At 40.2% G+C, this 23,514-nt stretch overlaps 1 protein-coding gene, 2 long non-coding RNA genes and 2 pseudogenes across 6 annotated transcripts in view; 3 read left to right on the forward strand and 2 right to left on the reverse strand.

Annotated features, from left to right (window-relative positions):
* The window catches only part of LOC149103328 (uncharacterized), a 177,510-nt gene extending 165,170 nt beyond the window's left edge, over window positions 1–12,340 (forward strand). Inside the window, exons 1-3 of one of the 2 annotated variants that reach the window (XR_016202030.1) lie at window positions 8,994–9,131; window positions 9,278–9,338; window positions 11,841–12,340. This is a non-coding gene — a long non-coding RNA (uncharacterized LOC149103328). Of the gene's footprint in view, window positions 1–8,993; window positions 9,132–9,277; window positions 9,339–11,840 lie in introns of those variants that run through there. The other variant, XR_016202031.1, reaches the window with a different exon arrangement.
* LOC110054725 (uncharacterized) overlaps window positions 1–23,514 on the reverse strand; it is a 534,050-nt pseudogene that overhangs the window by 148,236 nt on the left and 362,300 nt on the right.
* Window positions 4,434–6,407, forward strand: LOC149103347 (uncharacterized; annotated as a pseudogene).
* Window positions 6,196–8,890, reverse strand: LOC110047784 (uncharacterized). Its single transcript, XM_020753524.2, has 2 exons — window positions 8,475–8,890; window positions 6,196–8,248 (listed from the first exon to the last, which is right to left on the reverse strand). The coding sequence occupies exons 1-2, from the start codon at window positions 8,802–8,804 to the stop codon at window positions 6,464–6,466; spliced, it is 2,115 nt and encodes a 704-aa protein (XP_020609183.2). The 5' UTR covers window positions 8,805–8,890; the 3' UTR covers window positions 6,196–6,463.
* On the forward strand, window positions 15,465–20,248 carry LOC149103348 (uncharacterized). 3 transcript variants are annotated; one of them, XR_016202027.1, is made up of 3 exons: window positions 15,465–15,606; window positions 15,931–15,987; window positions 20,079–20,248. It is a non-coding gene; the product is annotated as an uncharacterized LOC149103348 (long non-coding RNA). The 3 variants fall into 3 exon arrangements; XR_016202025.1 differs by lacking the exon at window positions 15,465–15,606 and adding an exon at window positions 16,325–16,385 and having other exon boundaries at window positions 15,613–15,987; XR_016202026.1 differs by lacking the exon at window positions 15,465–15,606 and having other exon boundaries at window positions 15,613–15,987.

Genomic DNA, 23,514 nt, shown 5'->3' on the forward strand with positions numbered 1-23,514 from the left:
GTATTATTAGGTCAAGATTCTCCCATACAGACCTGCTCGGTTGATAAGAGCTAATTAATTCTGGTCCACACAAAAACTCTGTCACTCATTTTATTATTTAAGGAAACCCTTTAATACAGCCACCCCGTTGATACAGCCACATTTTTGTGACCTGTTGATGGCCGGATTAACGAGGTTCCACTGTGCTTACAACACAGGCGTCCCAAACTCACGATTCGAGGAATCGATCAAATATTACCCCCGCAACCCTCGCAACCCTCACAACCCTCGCAACCCCCACAACCCTGAAAACCCTGACAACCCTGACAACCTCCAAAGCCCTCACGACCCTGACAACCATCACAACCCTGACAACCTCCACAGCCCTCACAACCCTCGCAACCCCCACAACCCTCACAACCCTCACAACCCTCACAAGCCCCACAACCCACACAACCCAGACAACCCTGACAACCCTCACAACCCCGACAACCCTCACAACCCCGACAACCCTAACAACCCTTGCAACCTCCACAACCCTCGCAACCCCTACAACCCTAACAACCCTCACAACCCAGACAACCCTGACAACCCTCGCAACCTCCACAACCCTCGCAACCCCCACAACCCTAACAACCCTCACAACCCCGACAACCCTCACAACCCCGACAACCTCCACAACCCTCGCAACCCCCACAACCCTAACAACCCTCACAACCCTGACAACCTCCACAACCCTCGCAACCCCCACAACCCTAACAACCCTCACAACCCCGACAACCCTCGCAACCCCCACAACCCTGACAACCCAGACAACCCTAACAACCCCGACAACCCTCACAACCCTCACAACCCTCACAAGCCCCACAACCCAGACAACCCTGACAACCCTCGCAACCCCGACAACCCTCACAACCCTCGCAACCCCCACAACCCTAACAACCCTGACAACCTCCACAACCCTCGCAACCCCCACAACCCTAACAACCCTCACAACCCCGACAACCCTGACAACCCTCGCAACCCCGACAACCTTCACAACCCTGACAACCTCCACAACCCTCGCAACCCCCACAACCCTAACAACCCTCACAACCCCGACAACCTCCACAACCCTCGCAACCCCCACAACCCTAACAACCCTCACAACCCCGACAACCTCCACAACCCTCGCAACCCCCACAACCCTAACAACCCTCACAACCCTCACAACCCTAACAACCCTCACAACCCCGACAACCCTCAGAACCCCGACAACCCTCACAACCCTCACAACCCCGACAACCCTAACAACCCTCACAACCCCGACAACCCTCGCAACCCCCACAACCCTGACAACCCAGACAACCCTCGCAACCCCAACAACCCTGACAACCCAGACAACCCTAACAACCCTGACAACCCCCACAACCCTGACAACCTAGACAACCCTAACAACCCTCACAACCCTGACAACCCTAACAACCCTCACAACCCTGACAACCCCCACAACCCTGACAACCCAGACAACCCTAACAACCTTGACAACCCTCGCAACCCCAACAACCCTGACAACCCAGACAACCCTAACAACCCTGACAACCCCCACAACCCTGACAACCTAGACAACCCTAACAACCCTCACAACCCTGACAACCCTAACAACCCTCACAACCCTGACAACCCTGACAACCCCCACAACCCTCACAACCCCGACAACCCTCACAACCCTCACAACCCCGACAACCCTCACAACCCCCACAACCCTCGCAACCCCCACAACCCTGACAACCCAGACAACCCTCGCAACCCTGACAACCCAGACAACCCTAACAACCCTGACAACCCCGACAACACTCACAACCCTCACAACCCTCACAACCCATAAATTAGGTTTTAATAATCACCAATTACAACAGATTTTGTTTCTGCAGCCACAATAAGTGGAAAATGTTGCAGTTTTCACTTCAGCCAATCAGATAGCTCGTTCCGAGAGGTGCGTACTACCTCATTCAAAATACACTTCGTCCGCCATTTTGTAACCGTCATTCGGATGAACGATAAGAACTGGGAACGACAACATCTTGGCTAGCTCCAGATTTCTACCAACCGACCGAAAAGGCGCGGCAAAACAAAGACATCGTTCCCAGGGTCATGGAAGAGCAAATGTTATGTCGGGCACGCAGAATAAGACATTTTGAGGTTTAGGAAAACTGCTAAACACCACCTAAGCGGCGTTCTGCTCGAGCATCTTTAAACAAATTTTCTACGCCTCAAGCGTGCATGATACCCTCTTCCATTTGTGGCATAAAGGGGTCCATTAACCTACGTAGGTGAAATGGTCTTTCCTGAAGCAGAACGCAAAAAAGAAATCAAGCAGGTTCTCTTGGCAGAACAGACTGGGCGAAAACCGTGTAGAAATAAAACTACGTAAAATTTAAATGATCGTTAAAACTTCACACATAGATATACCTCATACATAAATAATGTTATGAAGCAAACACTGCTGCCGTGGATAATGGTGTTCAGAAAAGAGCCTACTACACGAGGGTCAGTTACAAAGTCTGACAGATCCCAAAACCCTCAGGAATTGGAAGTCGAGAACTTTTAGCGCGGCAGCCGGTTGCTACTACGCGATCAGAATACTTCACAGGGAAACGTAATACGAAGAAACGTATCAGCTGTTTATCCTGATCTTGAAGAAAAGACTTATTAGCTGACTTATTGCCATAAATTCCCAAATTTGATAACCCGAACTGTCCACTCAAACGAATACCACAGAACAGGACGACATAAAGATATTCAAAATGCAGAGCCGAATTAGGTGTACTGTGCAATTTGAACGACCAGATTTTAATGGAGCCATTTATCCAACCACATAACAAATCTGTGACTGTGAGCAGACCTCAACTGCATATATTTCATACGAGCAGGAGCCATAATCGGGGACGGAGACCGTAAGTCTCGGGATTCGCGCGCACCTATGATATGGGACAATATTTCTATTTTTAGAACAAATTGCGCCATCCTGACGTCATATATCCGCGCGGATTCACGCACATGTCAGGGGCTCTCGCGTGGATATTGTCACGTTGCGTGATCAAATGGTGAGAGTTGAGAGATTCTCTTGCGTATTTTTCACAGCGATGGCAGGGAATAAGGCAGGGAATACGAACCAGGGCGCTTATATGTAGTTTGATGCTCTGAGCTAACGGAAAAGGTGGGTTTTCAGGGTCGAAAACAAGACTTCAATCTCGCGCTGGGAATGAATAATAAGATCTGCTCACGCTAGTTGTAAGCTTACGCGTATGCTTAAGAATATAGCAAGAAAACTCTCTACTCTGGTATCGAGTTAATTTGTGAGTTTCTCAGACAATGTTTAATCATAATCAAAACCTGTTTTGATGGTTTCGTATTGTCTCTGCTTGTTTGGTGAGTTTGCAAAAGTTTTTGAAAGGAAAGTCTGACGCGTACAATTAGCTCATTTGCATAGTGCATGCAGCTCGTGCACTTTCAAGTCCGAGTCGGTGTTTTCAATTGTCAACAAATCTTGACAAAGATTTCTTTCGTTATCTTTTGTGCTGAGATGCTGCAACAAATTTCAAGAATGCAAAAAAGGCTACTAACATCATGTGTGTTTCTTCAACATAAGCATAGTGAAGTTTTACACTGCGAAAATGAAAATAGACAAGGAGTTTTGATAACTCGATCATCAAAATCGAAATCGTTATTCCAAGTTGATTAAAGAAAGCGTCATCGTAACTTTGCTGATTGTTTCTGCTTTATTCACATATTTTCAGCTTAGCTTTTAATATGTTCTCAAACATTTATCAATCTTAAACATATTTAAAAACTATAGAGCTATTGTTTGAGTTCGATGTACGCTTTCACACGAAAGTGCGGCGGAAGTACAATTTGTCATGTTTACTGACTGTACAAAACACGCATCGGCGGGCGCTCTCATTCATGGACAACAGAGAATCTACTGGATTTTTACACGAATAAAACTGAGCAGTATCTACGGACGGAGTTATTAAGCCTTGATGAAACATCAAGCGTTGCTTACAATTCAAGCGAAACTCAAACTAGCAATTATTTTGTTTTACTTTTCGGTAGCGATAGACTGACAAATTCCTCGCAAGCGTGTGGCAAGAGGAGCTAGGAAACTATGAAGTCGTGAAGCTCTGCTATATCTAAATATATCCAGCTAGTTTTTTGCTGTGTAATGGAAAAGCTGTTAATCTTCAACATATGTGAAATTAAAGTGGAGTAATGTACAGCTCATGTAAAAGAAGCATCCGTCGGAACACAACTTGGTCAGCGATATATAGAAGCTTACAGCGGAACATACCTAAATTCGACACTGTCTTACTTCACTCAAACTGGAGCAGCTTACGACGAAAATACTTAAGCAAAATTCCAACAGACGTGAACGCGTTGAGTTGTGGGCCAAAAACATGAAAAATTCCGGGAATTTCGGACGCCATTTCCTCCGCGCGACATCCGCAAAAATCCTCGCAGCATGTACGCGCTTGTGCCGCAGGCGATGGCGCAATTTGTTCTAAAAATAGAATTATTGTCCCATTGCCTGATTTCATACCGTGGGAGCCTGGCACAAGTTATCGGTTTGCCGGACGGAAGTGCACTTCAGTTTGATGGCGTAGAGATGGCGACTTACACGAAAACTTGGCATTGGAATTGTGCCAGTTCTTTGTGTACGAATAATTACAGAACTAAAGGAATAACGTACTACACTTTGCCCAGCGATCCTGAGCTTCAAAAAGGATATAGGAAAGTTCTTATGAACGAAAATATTAACTGGAGAAAACATGTTATATGTAGCGCTCACTGGAGCTCGGGGAAACGAGAGAACAAGAATCAATTGCCAGACATAATTTGTACAAAAGAATATGCTGCTAATCTGGAAAAAGAGTACTCCCAAAAACCATCTAGGGAATTGAAAAGGAAGATTGACTGTACAAAAACGGTTCTTGCTTCGTCGAATGCCAATACCGTGAGGAGTACTCCGAGGAAAGCCCCTGCAAGTAGGACGCCGCTTCCTTCACGCCCTGTTAAGAAAAGGAAAATTTTATCAGAGAAACTGGAAGCTGAGAATTCCAGCTTAAAATGCCAGGTTGAGAGTTTAACTAAAGAACTTGAGCAGAAAAATAGTTGTATTGACAAATTGCAACAAGAGCTAAGAAAGCTTCAAACGGAAATGATAGCCTTACAAGACAAAATGAAGTTTGAGATAGATTCTTTCGAAAAGAAAATAAAAGAAATGAAATTCGACCTTAATAAGAGAAGATTCACCTATGACTGCTTGAAGAACAGGGAAAAGGAATTCTTTGACATGTGTGGACTCACTGTGAATGAATTTGACTGTCTTTTTGCATGTGTGATTCCTTTCTTACATCTGATTTTGTATCCTGACTGTGTTCAAACTTTGGAAAAATTAGATTCACATAATAAACTTCTTGACAACAGAACAGAACTCCTTGTCACACTGACTGTGGCAAGACATGCAGTGGATCTAGTCATTATGGCCAAGTTAGTAGGTGGAAGTTCCTCAACTATTTCAAGAGTGTTTGTTGCTTGGATGGTTTTCCTTCGCTGTGTGCTAGACGAAGTTAATCTGAAGCCATTGCCTGGCTTTATAGAAGCTTTCCTCCCTAGAGTTTTTGTTGATGCAGGGTATGCTGACTGTGGTTTCTTGGGGACAACACAGAGACCTGGATTGCTCAATCGGAGAATTTTGAGTTGAATAACCTCACCTTCAGCCATTACAAAAATCACACAACTGGTAAAGTATCTGTGTGGATTTTCCTCATGGTGCTTTATGCAAATGCTCTGATGCTTTTCCTGGGTCAATCTCAGATGAACAAGTCACTGAACAACTTGGAGTTATAGACTACTGTCCTAAGGGAAAGGTGGTTATGACTGATAAGGGCTTTGCAATTAGTGATTTATGTCATGAAATGGGAGTACATCACAACAGGCCACCATTGAAGAACAATTGTCAGTATGATGAAAATGACATAAATCTAAATTTTGATATTGCAACCCTTCGCATTTATAATGAAAATGCAATTGGCAGAATTCGTGACTGGTCAATCTTGAACAAATGCTGGCCTTCAGGGAGAGTTGACCTTCTTGGAATTTGTTGGATTGCACTGGCACACATTGTTAACTTGACTAAGAAACCTGTTGGTCCCAAGGAAACACAAGACAGCAAAGTGCAGTAAAATGACATTTAAATACAACTCGATATCCTGCTAACAGGCATTGTTACAAGACATGCTATCTTCATAAACAGAAAACACTTTACAGTTTTAATATTTGATTTCTAAATTAACATTTTGTACAAGTACTATATTTGTAGCATAATGCAAATGAGCTGCAGATGGTCAGAGAACAAATAAGAGCTCATGTTTGTAACCCAACAATAATCTCTGTCAGCTTGCTTATGTCCTTCACAGCTATTTTTAAGACAAATTTGAGATTATTAATCTGAAGAGTTTATGTCGATTTTCATTACTTTTTTGGCTTCTTCTTTTACCCATGATCTCAATGGTTTTGTGCTTTGAAAGGTTGGCACCCTGCCAACATTCAGCTCACCCAGCTTTTTAAGGAGTTTGTTCTCTTCATGAGGCCATTCACAGATAATACTTTCAGTGATCATGTGATCAATGATGGTTTTTGTAACAGTGAGAAGCAAGTTGGTTTTCTGTATTAAAAATAGATTGAAGCTTTTTGTTTCAGGATGATAGGATTGCAAAAACACAATAGTTGCTCCAGTGATTGCCATCTGGTAATTTGTCTGGAGAAGATGGTTAGCTGTTATAGCGATGAGAGGTCCCTCACTCCCTGCCACCCTTGTTTTAACTTCCAATAAAAAACCCAGGCCAACACCATCTGGGCTTCCCCCATAGTTAATATCACTTGGGTGGGCAAAAAAACCACATGAAGTGACTGGCAGTTTTGTTGCTGTTACAAAAGCTTCAACAGCTTCACCCTCAAACTGTCTACCTCTGGTAAAACTAGCAAATTTCTTTGGGTTAACTTTATTAGGATCTATTTTGTTTTTGACACATAATAAATAATGCAAGTGCTCTTTCTCTCCAGCAAGTCCAATCAGATTACCTATTATACTGCAGGTTACTTTTCCAATACGGAGATGAAACCATTCTTGGGTATTTTGTTTGACTTCATGGTAATTAAAGCCAAATGCATAAACTGGTTTCAAGGGAGGAACTGATATGGACAGAACTTTGGTATTTTTGTCCCCCTCACTAACAAGATTACCCTCAGCAGCCTCAACAATACCTTCTAACTGCTTAACATACAAATGTACTGTTTCATGTTCATACATAGTTTGATTCTTTGCCACTGAAGCACCAGGGGCATGTTGATCCTCAGCTGGGGCTAACATTCCTGTGACAAGCTGATCATCTTCAGTGTTTGGATCTTCAACAATGTTATCAGTCAATAGCAAAGGTGCATGCCAAACATCACAATCATTCGCAGAAAATCTTGGCTTTAGCACTTGCTCATCATGAAAGCAGTCCTTTGCATAGTTGTGATCTTGAAGGGCTTGTTTTAATCTGTAATTATAATTGTAATGCAGCTGCTCAAAAAGCCCAGATTTCACATCATATTTCTTTAGCTGGTCATAGATATGGCTCTCAATGTTAACCTTAGTTTCTTGAATCCCATTTCTGATTCTAGATACCATTCCATCGATATCACGTTTCGACCAATCATTTTTCTCCAATGACTCATCTGACAAGGCTTGGTCATTTGAAACATTCAACTTTCTTTTTGGGCGTGAACTGTCCAGTGTCTTTCTGGATGATCGCACATTTCGGAGTTGGGACAGAGGTACATGACACAGCTCAGTTTGCTTTGTTACACCCTTTCTGTGCCACTTTTGAATTTTCTGAGTGCAAGTAAGAGCAAGAAATTTAACTCCATGGCTGGTGTAATGTTGCAAATATATCAGTAAGCAAACAACATGACAGCATAACCCTGAAAGTCCCACTGCACATTCACAGTGGCCCTTAATAGGTGTACCATCCTGGAACAGAACAACTGCAGGTCTTGTTACTCCATTGTTTGTAGGTGTAAAACTTCTAAATATATGTGCTTTTACGAAAATAGAACTTCCTTCTTTGCAGACTTTAACGGTTTTAACTTTCCTGCTGTTGAACATGCGGAGAGCTTTCCGGTACTGACCTAGGCTACCTTGGCGCTTGAGAGCTTGATAATTTTTGATCATGGCACCTGTAACCTAAAACAAAAATTCTACCCATTATACATTGAACAGCTATACTTAAAATAAACTTCATTGAGTCCCAGCTCGCAAATTACCAGTCTAAATAGAACTTACAACAGTTTATTTTCAATGGGAATTCTTGGTTAGAAAAAAAAAATCAAAATAAGAAACAGGTAAGACTCATTTGTTCACGCAAACATTAAAAGTGAAAAAAAAACAAAACAAAACAAAAATGAATTACCTTTGGATAATGACTTGAATCTGATGTCCAGGTTGCTTCTGGTGGCGGAATGTTGCGTACTAAGAGCCGTGATTTGAACTTGAAGGATTTCTTTCTCCTTAATATAATCTTATCCAAGATCAGTGGGTTTTTTTTTAGGTTAACGATTCTCTTGACCAAGAGTTCCTTCGATCCAGACACACTTTGCCCAAGTTTAAGTAAGCACTTCTGAAGGCATTCTACGCTCCACTTCGATGGATCCTCGGAAATAACCTTCGTTTTAACTTCTCCAAGGGAAATTTCGGGCTGGCTTTCCTTTTTCGCGGTCTTTTTACTTGATTTGCTTTCCATGTTGTCGAGAAAACGCAAGTCATAAGGTCACGAAAGAAAAGCCAAAAGGCCACTTAAATTAGTGCCAGTCTCTCTCGGTTTGAAATTGGGCATATGAACATGAAACAGTACATTTGTGGCACGGCGGAAAAACCGCTGATTGGCTGAAAAATCCGTTGACTTGGAGCATGCTCAAGCGCTCGCCGCTGACAATTTGCAGCTGCAAACGAGTTTCGAAAATCTCTGAACATTTTGCAAGCGGGAGCATCGAACAGCAAGAAATATTGTGGATTTTCACCCAGTTAGAACTGCTACTTGTCACAGAGAATGCGGATTAAGCAAAATTAAGTATGTTGCAAATGTTATCCTGGTTTTGTCGCTTTCTTTGAGTGTTATTCTTTGTGTTGTGATTTCTTTTGTCCGTTGGTGTCGTGTTCATTTTGTGCCAAGCGGAAGCACGTACTTAGTTTATTTACAATACTCTTCTGCTGCAGATATTGGTGTACAGATGACTTAACACAATGAACACAGCATAATGGAAAGCTATGTTGAAAGGTAAGCCAAGTTTTCCTTCCTTTCCTTCCGTAAATGGTTGATTTTTGCAAGTGGCAACATTTTCTAGTTCGTGTGTGGCTTCGGAAACTTTTTGGCTCGATCAGTCTACATTTTAAAAGTTGAAGATTTTGTTGGCTATCATTTGAATTACCGGTCATATCTTGACTTGCCTCTGGGAATATGACCCGTTAGGTTTTTTGTCTGCCATGTTCATATAAATAAGTGACGAAAACCGTTGACACTGTACTGTAAATGAGCTTAATTTTGTAGATTTAAGGATATAAATCTTACATGCAATGAATGTTTTAAAAGCGTAGCCAACTTATGTTCAGTCCGGATATTAGCATACTATTCAAGGGGACACATTTCTTTCTACGTTTGGATATATCCTCTGGCTTGTGTTGTCTACAATTTAACAGTTCTTGCACCGGTACAAGAATCTGATATGACAGATGTACACTAAGTTTTTTGTTTTGTTGTTATTGAATGGACTAATTTCGTGGTTTTGAAAGAGTTTTTAAAAGTTATCTTGTAAAATTATTTTTTGACATGAAGGTAGACTTTTTTGGGTTTAATTAGTCTGATGATGATGAGGTTAATGAAATGTGTTTACTTATTATTTTTTTTACTGAGTGAAATCTCAAGAAGTAACAATCCTTTTGTTGTACTTCATGATTATGTTGTACTACATGATTTAAATTTCCCAGTTACAAAGCTATCAAAATGACTGAGGTATTCACACTATAGGTTGAAAGAAGTTGCGTAGTCTTCAATGCTCTACGCAGTATTGTATAATGTATGAACAGTGCAGATACTAAGTTAATGACATTTCTTCTTGCATAGCCTGTGTAGCAAGTGTTTCCGTGGGGTTTGGAAGCAAAGAAAGACCAAGGGACGGGATTTTCGGTGTTTTGTCTGCGCGGAAAATGGGGCGAGAGCCAAAAAAAAAAAAACAAAGAAGGGGGTGGGGGAGGGTAAGGAAGGAAACGCTTGCAGACAAACCCCTGGATTTTGAAAACCTCCGTTCGCCAGCGAACGGGGCTCGTGATTGGCTGGGCCAGTCCAATATTATTGACATCTGTCGATCAAAGGTATTTCAATACTGTTGAGTGCCAGACTAAAGGGGAAGACGCGTTCGAAGCTTGTTTACAAAACGCTTTAACTTTTCTCGCTGAACAAGGATTTAGTTGTCAGCTTCGACAGTACGGTAGAAATCCTGTAGTGCAATGGCGACGCATTGGTTTTTTCGAAGCCTGCAGAAGCAAGCGCGACACAATTTTCAGCTGTTCCTTTAATTTTAACATCACTTTCTTGAATGCCACATGCGCCAAGGACAAGATAATAAACCATGGGACAGAAAATTCGCACTACTGCGTAGGAAAACCTAGTGATTTCGTCTGGGTTGTTACAAAGCAACATGTTGTCGTAGGTACTCTGATATTTCATTAGAAGCATTTTTTAATGACAGCATTTAGAACCTCTGGGTACAATTCTGAATGATTTGTTATCATGTTAGCTGCAGCATGCCAGTTTTTATTACATATTTGCCTTACCAAAAATTTAGTCGTCTCGTCGCGGGGAATTCTTACGAAGACATTTTATAAACAACTTCAACTTGGAGGCCACCTAGGGGTAGATTATCTTTATTCAGATACTGGTCAAGATTATCGTTATTTTCCCTCTCAGATGTTTGAAGCTTCTCCTGCCCAAATTCCAAAGTTTTCCGAGAAGACTTTCCGTTGTTTGTTTTTGCTACAGACGATAACACTCGAACCGATTTGCGGATCTGGTGTTTCCAGCAAACGCTTCTTTACTGGAGTTGCCTTTGTGGGAGTTGACTTGCTAATTTTACCTTGTATCAATTCCTGGACGAATGAATACAGTTGAAATGGCCAAAGAACAAGATTGTTTATAATGAATACAGTGATCCAAGATTTCGAATCTTGCGAGTACAAGGAGTATAAACACGACTTGAATACTTCTCACATTTTAACTTTCTGGCAGATATGTGCTAAAACTTAGCCCTTGCAGTCCCTCCTTTTAGACGGATTGAGTAGAAATACAGCTTGATTATAAATTACCAAATTTAATTCATCGAGATTTCTCCGTTGCCACCATGCGCTCGTTGTTTCAGACATATTTTGACAAGTTAAAGTTCATTTTGGTTCAAAGTTCACTTCCGCTACAGAAGGCCGAAGATTTTATTGGTTAATTTATGACAGCCGATGATAGCACGAAATCTCAGTGCGCGCACTCAGGCATGAAAGGCCAAGTGGGCAGTTTTCAAAATCCAGGGGTTTGTCTGCAAGCGTTTCCTTCCTTCCTTCCCCTCCCCCTCCCCCCTCTTTTACTCGCTCCATTTTTTGCGCTGTAAATCTTTGCTCCCGCACCCCACAGAAACGCTTGCTACACAGGCTACTTCTTGCAATGTAATAAGTATTTAAAGGATGAAGCCCAAGTATGGCTTAATTTGTACATTTTTTTTCCTCTTTTTTTACACAGTTAGACCTCACATTTTCACAGCTCTCCTCCTCTCTTTCAATTACTTGATTCTCTGGCTGGATACAGTGTGACGTAGCCATGTACATCAACTCGAAGAGTTTTTTTCATGGATGAAATGAATGGCATCTTCCTTGGAGGGGATACTAAATGATATGTCCCCTTTATAAAAAGATTAAGGAATAAGAAAAGGGATAATTAAGGAACCAAATGCATGGAACAAGTATTTCAGGATTCCCCAGTAATTAATAAAGAAAAATGTTTGAAGACAGAAAAGTTATAGTTTAATAAACAACTTGATTGGGATTTGACTTCTTAAAAATTTTGTAGATCATAATATTTTGGTGTGGAAGTTTATGCAATATTTAACAATTATTCTTTGCAATTGAGGTGAATAGTGGCTGTTATTCACTGAGATTGACAAGTTTTTAGTATATGTACAAAGTGATCTTAACAACAGATGAAAAGGAAACCATTAAAAGATAATTTAATTGACCTCTCAATTCATGCATGGAAAGCATGCAAGCGGCATGAAGATGTGCACAATTCTTTACAGAATCTTCTAACATGGCAAGTCTAGTTAACCTGCAATAAAATCCTCGTTGATCACAATCTACCAAAATGGTCTTTTAACACTGTTCAAATCAGCAATCTAAATGAAAAGTCTGTTTGCAAAACAATTTCGTTGTTCAATCAAAATTTTCATTTTCACTTGAAATGAAAATTGAAAATTCGAAACTTTGAAGACTTTTTTGTATTTTCTGGTACAGTATCTTCTTGTATTCTCAGGGTTTCCATTTTAGAAACACTGGCGGAACATAAGTTTTCGCCAGCCATTTTGTCATTGTTTGGATCACGCATCATTCACTCGTTAGGGAGTGAATAATTATCAATTATTCCACGAGAGCGTGTTGGATATGAGATGATAGATAGCCAACAAGGCACGTAGCGCTGAGTTGGCTTTAATCTTCTCATATCCAACAGGCACGAGTGGAATAATTGTTTTATTAAAAAGGCCCCCAAAATATAGAAAGTAGACTTAAATAACGAAAAAAATGCTCAAAACCTCATGCATATGCTTTCCATATTTGTAGAGCATGGTATAATGGCTCATAACCCCTGATGGCTAAAACAATGAAAACTCTCAAATTGTATTATCCAATGATCCAGTCTTTTAATGATGCTCATTGCTGGTGTGTTTGTGTTGGATTTTATTTTTATTTCAGTTTAGTTTTCTGTATTTGGGGGGGGGGGGGGGGGGGTGTTTTTGATGAAACAATTCTAGTCACGCTTGTTTGGTCTTTTTGTTTGGGAATGGGAGAGGTTAACTTAACAGTAGTTTTTACAGGTAGTTATTTTGGAATTGCAAATCTCTAAGTTGCATTTTGATCAGATAAACATTTTGCTGAGACATCATTGCCTGATGTGATTAATTTACCAAAAAGTGAATTGTGGTGCCAGAAGATAACCATATCTGCCTTAAGGGAGGTCAAAGAAATTCTGAGGAGTGGGGGGGGGGGGGGGGGGGGAGAAATTCAAAACTTAAAATTTTGAAAAGAAAAGTATGAAGGTGAACTTGCATTTTCAGTGGGGTGTTCAGAGGAAGGGGTTTGCTCCAAATGCATGTGTTATGATAAATTATGAGCCCTTGATGCTTCACTGATGTTGATAGAGATTTGAATATCTTCTGTGTCTGCTAGTCTTATTTTCTACAGTAGTGGGTTATCAACCCATAGCCCAACACCCAACCTAGAAAGCCAGGTGATCACAATTTGTCTGGTCCCTATCCTTCAACCTACCAGAAGTACAAGACTCCAGCTGACATAGCTCATAGGGTCATGGATACAAAAACCATCCCTCCACAATCAGGTGGTGACCCCTTAGGATGGTTGGAAGTTGGGGGAGGGAGTAAACAAAATTTGGTTGCAGGGTCTACAAGGGTGTGGAATTTATCTGGAACACAATATGAAACAGTAGAATTTTGTTGCAGTGTAGGCTACTGAACCTTCTCCTTAAAAGTATCTAGGAGAGGTGGCATACGGTATTTGCTTGGAACAAGACTTAAACTTACTATTGGGTGAGGAGGGATGGTGCAGTTTTCATGTGTTTTCTCACAATGGTGCTTTTTACAAAAAGGCATGTTTTCCAATGTGGTCAGTGTAAGACGCAGACTTTGAACTGCAGGCCAGGTGTTAAAATGCTGACTATAGACTTTTTAAGTGTTACTGTGTGTTAACAGTAAACAGACCAAAATTCAAGCTAAAAGAAGTGAGAGTTAAGCATAAATAGTTGTAGGGTTAGACTGAATATCACTCGGGTTAGCTGGGAAGGATCTAGGGGGCTTTGGTTGGTTCGGTCGAACCCCCTAGATTAAGCAAAAAGAAATAAAACGTAACATGCTAACTTGGCCTCAGAATAACAGAAATACCATTTCCAATTCAAGGACCACAATTTCAAAAATTTCCAGCGTGAAAGCCACCGGTCCCCGTAGAGGGGACCGCCTTTTGGCAGTTCGTATCTCGAAATTATCCGCCCTAGGGTTAGCCTGAATATTTTCTCCAGTTAACCTGTTTAAGGTTAGCTCTCGATAAAACACGATTCAGTTATAATGATGTCTGCAGTATGTATTTCCCCCTTACTCTGCAGTCTGCAGTGTACAGTATGCGTTTTACACTGACTGAATTTCGATGTAACTACAAGCCTTCACATAAACGAATGTACAAACCAGTATAAAGTGGAACAAGAACCCCTTTTGGCGGATTTCTTTTTTCGTTAACACAACGGAGAAATGTTTGCAATAACGAAGCCCGCAGCTGCGGGGAAAGCTGCAAGAATCGTAGTAAGTGCGAAGTAGCGTAAGCCATAATATCAAACACAGGCTAACATAAACAAAGAGCAATTTATTTTATCCTTCAAGCTGTATTACATATACAATACAACTTTCTACAATGCACTACTAAACCTCTGTAAGCTTACTACAAGTTTTCAGCTCATGCCAGTACATGGCATCTGCTGAAGCGGCAAAATAAGGCACGAATGAACAACACAAGCGAAAAGCACAACAAAATTAGGCATTAGTGTGTACCCGGGTGTGTACTACTTACGAATTCGTCCTCCACTTTTCTTTCTTCAGGTAACGATACAAAAGTCCATGAACAAACAGCATTTAAAAATTTTCATCAGCACGAAAAAAAAGTCATATTTTATATGTCCCGTAAAATTAAACAAGCTACAAGAAATTGCGGTTCAAAACCTTAAAGAACTTGACACGACCTTAAGAAAAGGAAAAACGGCACCTCGGGTGAATTTGGAAAAGCTGAAAGTTTCCTTTCGGAAGAGCTGTCTTTATCGCCTGAGAAAACTGACAACACCGTTTCGATCCTCTCGATCACAGTCAAAACATCAGCACGGATCATTACCCAAAGTAGCCCAGTTGTTTATAACTGCCTTGAGCGAGCTAGATGTTGCCAAAAGCCATGACAATGACGTGTTCGTTTTTGATTCGTCGTCCGCCATTTTGAAAATGGAAAGGCGGGAAGACGAACCGAAATCTACTGCGCATGAGCAGCGGTTTTTCCGCCGTGCTTACATTTGTATGTTAAGCAGTGAGAAGGTATTGTTGAGGCTGCTAAGGGGCGGAAGACTCCTGAAATCATCCACCAAAAAGTGACGTCATATCCGGTTTAAACTGTGCCGCCCAGCTCGTTTCACAACGCGAGAAAATGGCGTTTCGATTGGGGAAGATTTCCCTCTATTTGCAAACCATCAGGTTCGTGTCCTTTCTTACTGAGGATAGAAAGATGTTACAAGCACATTTCTTCGACTTTTTAAGCAAAACGTTCGGCCAAAGAGAACAGTTTAGTATTGTTTTGAAGGAAAATAACGGAGAGCCTTCTGTCATCGAATGGCCGATTTTAAACATTTGCAAAACTTGTGTTGTTCCAACTTTTGGTTCTTATTGTTCGTGATTCGGTGATAACACTAAGTGCAATAGCCTATAATGTTGGAAACAACCTGGATGAAGTATTGCTGGCCACAGTTTGCACTGCGTACAACGGGAACATGTTTAACAGAAGCCGTTTTTTTCTAAAAGTGAACACAGTTGAAGCTCTGTATCCACGTGAGTGTGGTGGAAAATCGTACACTCAAGGTTAGTATCCTATTTCCTTATCTCTTGTTGAATACTTTTCTTTCTCTGTAAGAAATAATCTATGTTGAGAGCTAGAGTTCATTGTAAATGCGTGCTTTGGGGATATCAGATTTCCCCGAAAAGATCAACAAAGAGGTGAAGCAGTCCAGATGAGACTTTCCTTCAGTCATCCAGTGGTTAATTGTATATTCCTCTGTATTGTCGGAACTGCAATGCCGACCTGGGGATCAACTTCTTTGGGCAGTTCAAAAAGAGGGAATTGGCCTGTTAAGGGTTAGCTCCCAATGGAATAGTATGGTATATCCTTACCTCTTAACTTTACCCCCGCTTTTGACAGGTACCCACTTCTACTGTGACCCGGAGAGGGGTGGAGGTACTCCCTTATATGCACAATATAGGTATGTGTGGCCCCAAAGGGTATGGTTTTTCAGCCATTTTGGTCATAAATAGGGCATCGATTTTGGCCACTTTGGTCTTAAATAGGGTATGGGTTTTGTACTCTAGTCTTGAATTGGGTAATGTTGTTTGGAAGAAGCTACTTTTTCATCATTATTGACACGACCATAAACAAAAGGCCTTCAAAAAATATGTTTAGGGCAACTGTGTCAGTGGCAACGGTTGCAAATAGGTTGTCAAATTTTTGGTCTGGTCATAAATAGGCTAGGGAAAATCGCAGATTTTGGTGATCAATAGAGTAAGGGTTTTGGGAAGCGGGCTGCACACCCCCACCAAATTTTTCTGGGAGTACACCCCCCCCCACTCCCAGGTACTGTAAAGTGGTTCATAAATAAATGCTGGACTGAATTCAAATTTTATCTTGTAATAAGCTTTAACCTGTATACTATTATCTATTAATAATAAAATAGAGAACATCTTCTCTCTTTTTATTCAACAATAATTGGACTATGAGGTGAAGAATTCTTTGAGGTGATAGTTTGAGGCTGTATCAACCTTATTATCACCTGATGGGAATCTTGAGCTTGCAATCCAATAATATTGTTAAGTAGAATTGTATGATTTACCATTGTTTCTCTATCAAACTTCATACTTGGGTGTAATCGTACAATCTGAAATTCTCATACTTGTAGGACTTCATAATTAGTTAATTCAACTATTTTGAGATTTTGAAGTCATGTTCTATATCAAATTAACTCAATAAGAGATTCTGTGCAAACACAGGCCACCGGTGGTTGTCTACACAGTTTTTTTTAGTTCTTCCAAAGATCTGTTTACAACACCTCATCCTCTGTTAATCTGGTGGGGATACAATGTAGCTCTATAGCAACAGGACGTTTGCTCATTATTTGATCAATGTTTAAATGGCATCTACCTTCCATCTCAAAGAAAAAATGAAAAATGGCTATCTCATATGCATGCATCAAATAATTCACAAAGGTCAGTTGTGATTGCTCCATTGTAGGTGGGCTGAAAATTCTAGCTTGGTTTGATCTTAAAGTGATTGTTTACCATTAATTTCCCCATGCATTCGGCTGAATTTGACCCTGCATGATTATTCAATTATTGATTATTGAATAATCAAATGTGCATATATCCCTCTGTTTGAGTTTCCCTCAATCATTCAATTACAGTATTTTGGTGAGTTAATTTTCTCTTCTTTGAAAATTGATATTTCTGCTTGAAATTTTAAATCTAGGCATCACGTGACACTCGTCATGCCAAGGGTTGCCCTGGTTAGCCAAGCCATAGTGTTTAAATAAAGAAAAGTTGTCCTGCCTGCCAGGGTACCAAGGCATGACACGAGCCAACGCGAGACAACTCACCCACCCCTGTTGTCTTGCTGGCGAGATGGGTACTTGATCCTAATTAATGTAAATGGCTGATTGAATTTTTCAAAGAAATAAGTGAAAAGTTAGCTTGGCCAGGGTAACTCAAGAGAAGGGTTGCTTGGGTACCCAGGACCATATAAATGGGCCCTAAGGGCCATTCTATTTTATTTCCACACTCTCTCTTCCTCTGTTAACAAGAGCTTTAGAAAGGGCTACGAAACTGTTATTTCTGCACTTTTATCTTTTCTGGTAGGTGGTAAATTTTGACTTGTTTTGTGAGTGTGGCTTGAGGGAGGAGGAGTGTGGCAGGAGGGGGGGTGGGTTGGATAGAAAATGGAATATCTCTTGTCAGCTCTGGGTCCAAGTTGTGTGTTGTCTAACTGATTATGCAAACTATACTTCCAAAATCTTTTATTTATGAGTAGGTGTTTGAGAGGATCATATTATATGATGAAATTTGCAGATGTCCTCCATAATATGAGCTTAACAGTTTTGTTACCATGGCAACATACTAGGTTTCAACCTTCTCTGATATGAGCTTTTCTGGCCACCTTTCGCTTTCTATTTTGATATTTGCCAATGATGTTTCATCTGCATGATGATCCAGCAAGCATATTAATATGTAAGGTCGAAGTTGTGGCCTCAGGTTAGAGGGGACTGGAAAAGAGTGAGTTGCCATGGGAAAATACAGGCTGTATATAATTTTAATAGCCATAGGTGTGCTTCCAGTAGAACTATAAGCCTACCATCTTGATGTAATATTGGGTTGAGTTTATGACATCATCCGTCACCTCATTTGCATATGTTACACATTTTTTAAATTTAAATATCTTTAGAACTGATGCAGATATTTGCAAAAGGTTAACAGCATTTTTAATCTTTTGTGGAATTCTATGTGATACACTTACAAATTCTGACTCAAGGGGTAAAAGTTTAATGAGAGAAGCACGCTAAAGCATTGAGTTGTATTTATGCTGTTGGCAAAATTATACTGTAAGGCATTGAAGAGAATTTTGGAGGGGAATTTGGTGTGGTTATTGAATTGACAGAGGTTAGTTTTGTTATTGCTGTTGTCATTATCTTCTATATTTTTTAGGCAGAGTGGTTGTTGGCAAAAGCAAAACTGGCAATGTCCTCACTGACCTGTGTTTAGATGTTTTTAGGTTTTTGTCTCTGACAATGAAGTTCAATTTAAGTAGTTACACTGTCTTTACAATAGAACATATGGATATTAATAGTATAGTTATTTTACCAAAATTACAGTAATTTTATGGCTCAATTTCTACCTCTGCTTTACCTTGTTTACACCATTTTATTTTTTTAAACCAATTTAATTTAATCAAAGGGGAAGGGGGAATCTGATAGCAATAATAAATTAGACCAACAAAATTAATATAAATAAATTTGCTATGATTGCTCTAATGGCCTAGTGGAGATGAGGTGGACCAAAAGGTCAGAGATCTGATGTTTGAATCTAGATCTGTCTGTACAAAATAAAAAAAAAGATTGTATTGTAATATGGGAGTATTATGGTAAGTTATGTTGGGGGGTTGATATGGGATCCTGGCTGTACTGTTGTAGGGTAGGAATAGGGACTGATGGGGTGGGTGGTGTGGAACCACTCTGAAAGTGAAAACAAACTGGTTTGAAGAATTTACAGCAGAGGTAAAAATTATACATTACATCTTGCTTTTCATAGGTGGTAAATGAGCAAATACCCACAAGAGAAATACAAACAAGAGAAGCACTCTATTTCTCTTCTTAATCAGTGTTCTTCTGAATTCCTCTTGTTAGACTAAATTATTTTTTCTGTTGAGATAACATTTTTACACTGGACTTTTCCTCTGAAACCCTTGCTAACAAAATAATCATTACTAACAAAAATCATACTTTTTACGATAACTGTAGAAATTGTTGTGCACTCATTAGCTAATTTTCGTCGTCAAAAAGGGGACCTGTAGGCACATAAATTTATAATTTAAGAAGTGTGTCAATGAGCGAGAGCGTACAATTTGGCAATGAATTTGTTATTTTACAAAAAACAAATTGATGTCAATTTTTCCTGTGTTTTAGGATGAGTGTATGAGTGTATGCTATCACCCCGAGGATCCACAATGACTGTGACAACATTATGGCAAAATTCATGATCAATAATGTTCAAGACAGATGCATGAAAAACTGACATCAATTTGTTAAACTGAAAAAGATCCGGTTGTTGGTCTTTTTGTGACTGATGGAAGTCTCTAAAAGTTCTCAGTTGTTGTTTAATTTTAGTGACTGTCATTTATGTTTGTATTTTCTTAGGTGGTTACCTCCTGGCATATACACCCCACACTGGCATACAATTCCTTGATTTAGATGATGCTGAACCTGCTTTTCCTATCTTTAACATACGTGTAAGAATGTCAGTGCACCTGTCCAAGTGTGATTTTTTTTTTACTGATAATGCAAATTGTAATAAAGATACAAAGCCACTCAGGTGTGATTTCTTCCTTGACAGTGAAGTGCAACCTAAACAAAAGTTGCATTCTGTAAGAGGTTTACAAAAATCATAAAATATAGGAGTTCCTCTGAAAAATAGTTTGTTGTTTTTTTTCTGTTCATTCTTTTCGTGGAACATTTATATTTTCCTAATAAGCAGTTGCTTTGCAACACATTTTAAGATGATCAGGGTTCGTACCCTTTTTCAGAAACAAATTTCCAGGACTTTTCCAGGACTTTTCCAGGACTCAGATTGATTTTTCCCAGACTCTAAAATTCACATTAACCCTTTCACTCCCAAGATCTTAATGTTAATTCTCCTTACTGTCTACCATACATTTCATAGTTTTTTACTTGAGTTTAACAGATTTCCAGAACTTTCCAGGACCAGTAGCCCTTTTCCAGGACTTTCCAGTCCTGGAAAATGCCAGAATAAAATTCCAGGACTTTCCAGGTTTTCCAGGACCCATACAAACCCTGGATGATAAATAGCCATAAAAATGACATTTTTATCTCTGAGATCATTTTCAAGATTAAAGAAAGTTATTTTTATTTATATATTTTCTTTCCTTTGGGGGAGGGACTTTTTGAGAATTTCCCTAAAAATATCACAAGGTACAAAGGAAGGGGGAAAAATAAAAGTTATGTTTTCATTATCAGATTGAGTCTCTCTATGAAGCTGCAAATTTGGTTATTATTTTATACTGTTGTGGATAACGTTAGGCCCATTTTAATTCAAAATACAAATGGGAACTTACATTGATAATCACATAATCCCTAGGCATTGATTTGTTTTTTAATTGCTTTTCTCCAGAAAACAATTTAAACATCTATGTTACACAAACAGGGTGGGAGGGGGGGGGGGGTGATATTCTACATAGTTTTAAATGGGGAAGCTCCATCTCAAGGTCTAACCCCTTACATGTAATACTGTATCCTTTTTCTAAACCCTTAGAAAGAAGTTTTAAAATATCTTTTTGAACAATATATCAGAATCCCCTCATTCTGGCTCAGGAGAGCAAATGAGGGATTATCAACAACATTTTAAAACCAGAAGAAGGGAAATCCCTAAAAGAGAGATTTCTGTACCCTTTCATACACCTGAATTCAACTTGTCAGAAATCCCTTACCCTTTAATAGTTATATCTGAAGCCTGAAAACTTTTGGGCAGAGCTTCCCCATATATGTCATTACATGGAGTCCTCCCACATACACAATTCAGGAACTCTTCACAAGTAGTGATGAAGCTGGCTTCAAGACTGGTCTGATCAGGCAGCTTCTTCAGTTTTTGAGTGCAAACTTGTTGCTCTCAGTCAACTTCCAGTATGGAACCTTTTCTTTTCTGGTCTGGTCCAAGTTCACAGACACTACTAGCTAGTAATCGCTTTCACAACACTAACACTAACAATGTCACTTGCAGTTTGGTTGTTCAGTTCCACTGCACCATGTTTCATGGTCACTTGTCATTGTCAGACATGAGTTCATAATAGCTTGTAACATTCACTAGCCTGGCAGTGTCATTGTTGCTATTACCTGTTCCCAGACTTCCTTTTATTATGGCTGGGTGTTGGGGCATGATATTTCATTACTGTTTGCAAACAGTTTGTTAAGATCGCACATTGAAAAAGTGATGAATTAAAATAATTGAACTCTATGAGAGAGAATTGTCAGAATTGCTAGGTGCTCTCATTCCCTGTGTGTGGGTCTATTCTTATAGCAGTTTACAGTGTGATACGATTAACACCTCTACATTACTGTCAAGTGTTTGTCAACGTAAATTTGAAAAAATGGGCTTCTGTTAAATAGGTTCTCCCTCGTCTAGAAAACTGACATTTCGCTTTTCTCTTAGTGTAATGCCTACCTAAGAGAATAGGATATTTGAACTGAGCGTAACTTACCTAGAACTCATTATTTCCACGCAAACGATGACTCCTGTGGAATTCAGCGAAGAAGAAACGACGACATTTCGTAAAAACACACGCCTTCAAAACAGCGTGGTTTTGAATAAATAATCGTTCTGCTCCTCAAACAAACGATATGACAATGAAGACGATAAAATTTTGTTTATCGTGACCAAATAAAACGTTAAAAATATCCCGCCGGTTAAGAAATATTGCCATTTTACTTACTGAGAGAACGATTATGTCGCATTCAAATTTGATTTTGCCGCTCAGCCCGCTTTTTTACCGGATGTGACGTCACTTTTTGGCGGATGATCCAAACACAAAAAAAGTGCCAGGCGTCGCAGAGTGTTCTCCCCCGCCCCTGGACAACCCCAATACTAGAAATGGCGCGCGCTTACGGTCTCCGTCCCCGAGTATGGCTCCTGATACGAGATATGTTTGCGCGACACGTCAGTGTAACATAAATAGCGAGGGATAACTGTTTCATGTCTTCTATGCGAAGGCAAGCAGGCCAGTTTCATCACGACAAGGCAACGAATTGGATCGGATCTACGGTATTTCTTTATGGTATTTCTCTGCTGGTTTGCTGGCTTTCTTGTGAGTGATACACCTGAAGGTCGGATACAATGATAGTATTTTTTTCTGCCACGGACGTAAGGAGTGTATTCATAAACAGCCCATCATACTTTGCCTCTCCCCTTCAGACTCTGTATTATTATTATCATCATCATCATCATCATCATCATCATCATCATCATCATTATTATTATTATTATTATTATTATTCCGAGGTGCATGTTGTGGGTTTTCTCTAACATTTTGAGCTAGAGAGGCCATCGAAATTGCGAAATTAATCGCTGAGTATCGCTTTGAAGAGCTCACGAACGCCGTTGTTCCATACATCGCTCTCAAAGAAGTAGCCCATGCAATGGCTTGTTTGTCTGAATCGCACCGGGCGGTTAAAATGTCGTGACGTCATTTGTGCGGAGGCTCGATTACCACCCGCTCTTCAAGTAAGGAGCCCGCGAGAGAGACCAGCAGAGCCTATAACGGAAATAAGAGAGTTTCTTTTAGTCTTCTTCTAATATTATTTCTTGGAGGGCATCCTAAAATATACTTTGACAGCTAAAAATAGTTGCGTTTCGTCATGGATACCCAAGTGAGACCAGAATCCTTCAGTTATACCCCTAACCGAGACAACGAGCGCATCTAGTCCCAGACCTTTTCATGCGGTCGTTCCCTGCTCCTCGGGACCAGGCCTTCAAAGATCTCTGACCTCTGATATTAATTTGTAAGAACCTATTTACTTTAATTTGAACTACACTTGTAAGACGAGTGCTTGACCCTGTGGGTTG

This window comes from Orbicella faveolata, unplaced genomic scaffold (assembly GCF_042242905.1).
Source record: "Orbicella faveolata isolate gen_17 unplaced genomic scaffold, um_ofav_v1 contig_35, whole genome shotgun sequence".
In the NCBI taxonomy this organism is placed as follows: Eukaryota; Metazoa; Cnidaria; class Anthozoa; order Scleractinia; family Merulinidae; genus Orbicella; species Orbicella faveolata.

What these genes read in the sequence shown, in the direction of transcription:
- LOC110047784 (XM_020753524.2), bottom strand. Translation starts at nt 8,804, where the DNA reads ATGGAAAGCAAATCAAGTAAAAAGACCGCGAAAAAGGAAAGCCAGCCC. An exon ending in ATTCAAGTCATTATCCAAAG is followed by an intron (nt 8,249 to 8,474) that starts GTAATTCATTTT and finishes TTTTTGTTTTAG; the next exon opens with GTTACAGGTGCCATGATCAA.